This window comes from Neopelma chrysocephalum, unplaced genomic scaffold (genome assembly GCF_003984885.1).
Source record: "Neopelma chrysocephalum unplaced genomic scaffold, ASM398488v2 Primary Assembly neopelma1_140, whole genome shotgun sequence".
Lineage (NCBI taxonomy): Eukaryota > Metazoa > Chordata > Aves > Passeriformes > Pipridae > Neopelma > Neopelma chrysocephalum.
In genome coordinates this window covers 1-5665 of record NW_020897802.1, presented here as the reverse complement: position 1 = coordinate 5665, position 5665 = coordinate 1, and the positions used below count along the sequence as shown (strand labels likewise).

General features: G+C 48.3%; 1 protein-coding gene across 1 annotated transcript; it reads left to right on the top strand.

Annotated features, from left to right (window-relative positions):
* Positions 1-6: 6 nt before the first annotated feature.
* Positions 7-5661, top strand: PTCHD3 (patched domain containing 3; the record flags this gene model as incomplete). Its single annotated transcript, XM_027699754.1, has 4 exons — positions 7-779; positions 1016-1137; positions 2130-2275; positions 4183-5661. Coding segments are annotated over exons 1-4 (2479 nt in total), but the record flags the coding sequence as incomplete, so codon positions are not given.
* Positions 5662-5665: the final 4 nt, after the last annotated feature.

Sequence of the window (5665 nt, the reverse complement as noted above, 5' to 3'; positions counted from 1 at the left end):
CCCGCGGCGAGGAGCTGCCGCCGGCAGCCCGTGCCCCCGCCTCGCCCATGGCGGGGCCGCGGGACCCCGCGGAGCGCTGCTCCTGCCGCAACACCAACTGCCTGGAGCGGCCGCTGCGGCGGCTCTTCGAAGGGCTGGCGAGCGGCGTGGCCGCCTGCCCCTGGCCCTTCGTGCTGGTACCGCTGCTGCTGTCGGGCGGGCTGGGCGCCGGCTTCCTCTTCCTGCCGCAGCGGCAGGCGAACGACATCGAGGGGCAGTTCACGCCGACGGGGGGGCCCGCCAAGGCCGAGCGCGACGTGGTGCGGCGGCACTTCCCCACCAACGACTCGCAGCGCTTCTCCGCCCCGCGCCTTCCCACCGAGGGCGCCTACGCCGCCCTCATCGCCGTGGCGACCAGCGGCACCTCGGTGCTGGACCCGACGGCGTGGGAAGAGGTGCTGCGGCTGGACAAGTCCGTGCGCGACCCCGACTACGAGCGGCTCTGCGCCCGCAGCGACGGCAGCTGCGCCAGCCCCAACCCGCTGCTGTCGTGGAGGGGCGATGAGCGACCGCCCGCCCCGGGGAGCCTCCAGTTCCCCGTCAACGGCAGCGTCTTCCTGGGGGCCGCGCTGGGCGGCGTGGCCACGGACGGCGGGCGGCTGCTGTCGGCGCAGGCCCTGAAGCTGGTGTATTACCTGCGGGAGGACGGCCCCGAGGCGGAGGACAGCCGGCAGTGGCTGCACAGCTTCCTGCGGAACATCTCGTCGAAGCTGAGGGAGTTGGACCTCAGCTCCATTCAGGTAACGCAGGGGCGGGTACGGCCGTGCGGAGCCGCCGAGCCCCGAAATGTGCGGGCAGCCCCGTCGTGGAAAGGAGAGGAGACGGTGCGGGGAGAAGGCGGGTGGCCTGCGGCTTGCGAGGGCCACGGCAATGCTGTAGTGCCAACGTGATGTTTAGCCTTGCCTGTGCGTGTGTACAAAGACCAAAAAGAAAAAAAAGTGTTTCATAGTTTCTTTCCTTGTTCTTTTAATGGCAGGTGACTTATTTTACGTCGCTGTCCAGACAACAGGAGTTTGAAGGAAATACCAAGAGCGTGATCCCGCTCTTCTCCATAACATATTTTTTGACAATAAACTTTGCAGTCGTCTCTTGCTTAAGGTAAAATGCCTTCTAAGCTATGGCTCAATGAGCAGTGACTTCTGCTCTTCTTTACCTGCCTCTGTTGGTTTCTGCTCTGGTTTCTGCTTCTGGTCGAGTGAAAGCGTTCTTGAAGCTGCAGACTGTGACATTTCATAACAGGCAAAATGTATTTCTTTGCTCTTTCTTGTCTACCTGTGCACGTTTCCCAACTGCTTAGATGGGGTTCATGATAAGTAGCAGATGAATACCTGAACAAGCATTCAGAGCTTAGTTAAGGTTCAGGTGGATGAGCACTAGCCTCAAAGATTACTGCAAATCTGGGTACAGCTCTAGGTGTTCTGCTTGATAGTAGAGTAAGAGCCTTGTCTGCTGTCCACAGAGAACTTAACCTGCCCTTTGTGGTGTTGGAAGGTGAGCTGTACAGCAGTGTTTGTGTACTGTATTGAGAAAAAATGTTCTGCTTGCAGGGTGGGCTACCTGATTTAGCACTTGCATCAAGCATCATGCCCATTAGAACATTTCTGGGGGAATCCTTGAGCCAACCCTCAGGGGTGTCTTAGCAAAAAGCTGGTAGCCAATCTGCCTGCTGAGAAAGTTTCTCTGTGTGGCACTTACTGCCTGGGAGGTGCTTCTGTATTACACTAATGTGATACACCAAGAACCCACGTAAAAGCAAAGAGATTCTAAAAATTCATTTTTTTTTGGGTCACCCTAAGTCTAGCCTCACTGATAGAACTAATGTATCTTCATTTTACAACTCTGTTGTTATTGATGCAAAGATCAGTACACATCTTTACTCTTCTGAATGTTGCTGGCCAGTGGTAATAATGCGTATAACACTTCCTAGAGAAATTAACCTTCTCCAATGCTGACACCTGGGAGCCCTCCTAGCAACTTCTGTAAGGAGTTCTCTTCAGACAGGATATCATTGGTACCTGTGCACTTGTCATGCCAAACACCTTGGTGAAATATTTGACACGTAATGAAGATATGCCTTGAAATATTTTCAGACTGAGCTGTATAAGAAGTAATACCTGGCTTGCCTGCTGTGGAGTGGTTTCTGCCGGCTTAGCTGTATTAAGCAGCTTTGGATTGCTGCTCTTCTGTGGAGCGCCGTTTGTGGTCACTGTAGCAAACGCACCATTCCTGATTCTGGGTAAGTAGAAAAGTGAGTCTGAATCAGATACAAAGACTAAAGCAAAGTTAAAACAACCTAATGGTGTCAGTCTTTCATGGTGTGAGCATCAGATCATACAACATTCTGTGCTGCAGTGAGGGGAGCAGATACCTGGAGGTGCAGCCTCCTTAGAGCTCCTACAGGCAGGTGAGCCCCTCAGCTCAGCTCAACTGTGTTCTGGAGCAAGGGCAGCGTTTCCCAGAAAACAATGCCTGCTATGTTCCACTGCTATGGTGTGAAAACTATAAATGAGAGAGTGGTAAGGTTATACTTCTGGCACTGTTCTAGTGTCCCTGTAGCCATGATGATTAATCCTCTGCAGTATAATGGCTGCGTGCTAACCAGTCTCATTCAGCTGCACAACTGAAGTGATGCACCATTTGTGCAAGCAGCTCCCCACAAAAACCCAAGGAAGTTGATATCATCGCATCACTGCTGCACAGACTGCTTGACAGGCAGTGCTGAACTTTGTAAATGCCCTTCGATAATGTTGCTACAAATAAATTACTTCTTTTAAAATCCTTATCTGCTGTCCTATGGGATAAATTCATGCGAAGTTTTCTTGGACTTGATCTCATGCTGAGGAAAGCTCGTGGAATTTCCAGGTTGATAGAGGCTGTGCATCATCTTAGCTGTCTAATGCAAATGCTCCTTAGGGCACGCATCATTTCTTTGTTTCCTGCAGAATTCCAATGCATTTTATATTTGTTTTTGTTTGCTCATCAATTGCAGCGGCTCTGAATAGGGTCAGAAAGACCCTTTTGTATGCCTGGGCTTAAGCCCTTCAGATCTTCAGAAATAACATGCAGACTTTTGTCTTCCTTGCAATAAAGCAAACAACTCCTCAGTACATCAGATGATTTGCTGTACTTGCCTGCTTTCTGGAAGCAGCATGGCTCACTGTCATCCACTAGTACCTTTTGACGTGCTGCTTACTTCATCTTTGGTTGTCTACTGGCAACTGCCTGTTCAGGCAGCAGGGAGGGGTTTCATCTATTCTCTTACGCTTGGCTAAATCATTTGTGCTCACTCCTCTACTCAACTCAGTCTTGCTTTCCCTTTTCGTGTGGTTAATTTTTGGGGAATAGAAGAGCCCTTGACAACATTGGCAACATATTGGAAGGTGTGTGATTAAAATCTTGAGAGTTGGCAGAGCTGAGAGAGGCACATTGGCTCTTCCTTTTTGAACTTCAGCTCACTTATTCTGGTATCTGTAGCAAACCTTCAAGCCCAGGATCCAGTCTTTCTGGCAGAGTTTAGGAGGATTCTGGTGGGAAATATTTGTGAGTGCATCAGTATAAATGTGAAGATAAATGAATAATAAATCATGAATAAGTGCTGAAAGATAAACTGGAGAGAAGTGGAGGGCAAAGAGCATAAAAAAGTGAGCCACTGGAAAACTGGGATCGCAACTGTTCTCCCTTTGTGCTGATGGCAGAGCAAGAAATTATTGGTCTAAGTTGCTGCAGTGATGAAGGAGATTCCAGAGATAATGGAGGACACTTCCAGTGGTAAGGATAGCTTAGCTTCAGAATACATGATGCTTTGGAATGTGTGTTGTCTACATCAGTAGACATGTGGACAGCAGATACAAGACACTTTTCAGAGATGGAGTAGGTGTGCACAGACCTTCAGCAGAGTAGGGTGAGGGATCAACAACCCATCAGATCACCAAGAGTTTCTGAAAGGTACTACATTTAGCTACACACACAGGATCTGTTTTCCTGATTCTCTTGTAACTTGCATCACCACTAAAGCAATATTAATAGCCCAACTTTCTTTTTCAAAATTTTGTGCAGACTTAGATGTGATTAATGTTGTAGTTTTGTTGAGTGTTAGTGGAAGCTGCCATTTGCAATGCAGAGTTAACCTTTTTCCTCTTGCAGGGGTTGGCGTTGATGACATGTTCATCATGATCGCTTCCTGGGAACAAAGTTCAAGGAAAAAAGAGAAATCCAATGTTAAATCTCTACTGGTTGAAACTTACTCAGAGGCAGCACTTTCTGTGACCATCACCACTCTCACGGATGTTTTGGCCTTCTTCATTGGCACCTGGACTGCTTTTCCATCTGTGAGAGCTTTTTGCCTCTATACAGGCACCGCTTTTGTCTTCTGCTATGTATATACCATGACCTTCTTTGGGGCAGTTCTTGTATTAAATCATAAAAGGGAGCAAGGAAACCGACACTGGCTGACTTGTATGCGTGTGGAGGTAGATAAAGATCAGGCTGAGAACTCCTGCTTGTACAACGCTTGCTGTATCGGCAGCTGTTCCAGGCAGTCCTCTGAGCCAGAAGGGGAACATCCAATGAGCATATTCTTTAAAGAGTATTACGGGCCTTTTTTTACAAATAAATGGATCAAGCTACTTGTGGTGTTGCTGTACGGAGCATATTTGGGTGGCAGTGTTTATGGGTGTACTCAGATCAGGGAAGGCATTGATCTTCGAAATCTGGCTAACGATGATTCTTATGTTGTTCCATACTATGATGATGATGAGAAATACTTCTCGACGTATGGACCCAGGGTCATGGTTGTCATTACTGAAAGGGTAGATTACTGGAATGAGACGGTTCGTCGTGGCATTGAGAGCTGTGCACAGAATTTGGAGAACATTTCCTACGTTGATGAGAACCTCTCAGAGTCCTGGCTAAGAGTATACACAGTACTCGCCGAAAGCGGTTTGATAAATATAAACAGTAAGACTCAATTCTTTAATAACTTACCTGTACTGTTCAGCATTCGTTCCAGTTTTGCGTGGGACATAAACAATACTCGGGATGAAATAGAAGCTTCACGTTTCTTCATCCAGACAGTGAACGTGACCTCAGCCGTTGATGAGAAGAATCTTCTCAATCAGTTAAGAGAGACAGCCAGGCAGTGCAGTATTCCACTGAAGGTGTATCACCCGGCATTCATCTACTACGACCAGTACCTGGTAATAGTGCAGAACACCATTCAGAACGTTGTCGTTGCTGCCGGGGCAATGCTCGTTGTCTCCCTTCTGCTCATTCCCAACCCGTTGTGCTGCCTGTGGGTGACTTTTGCAATAGCTTCTGTTATAGTTGGTGTTGCAGGTTTCATGTCGTTCTGGAACGTCAATCTCGATTCCATATCCATGATCAACCTGGTCATTTGTATAGGGTTTTCAGTAGATTTTTCTGCTCATATTTCCTATGCCTTTGTTACGAGTGGAGAGTCATCAGCCAATAAAAGGGCAATCGAAGCGCTGTCCCTGCTCGGTTACCCAGTATTACAAGGTGCAGTTTCTACTATATTAGGAGTTGTTGTCCTGGCTGCAGCAAAAAGCTACATCTTTAGGACCTTCTTCAAGATCATGTTTCTTGTCATTTTGTTTGGTGCTCTTCA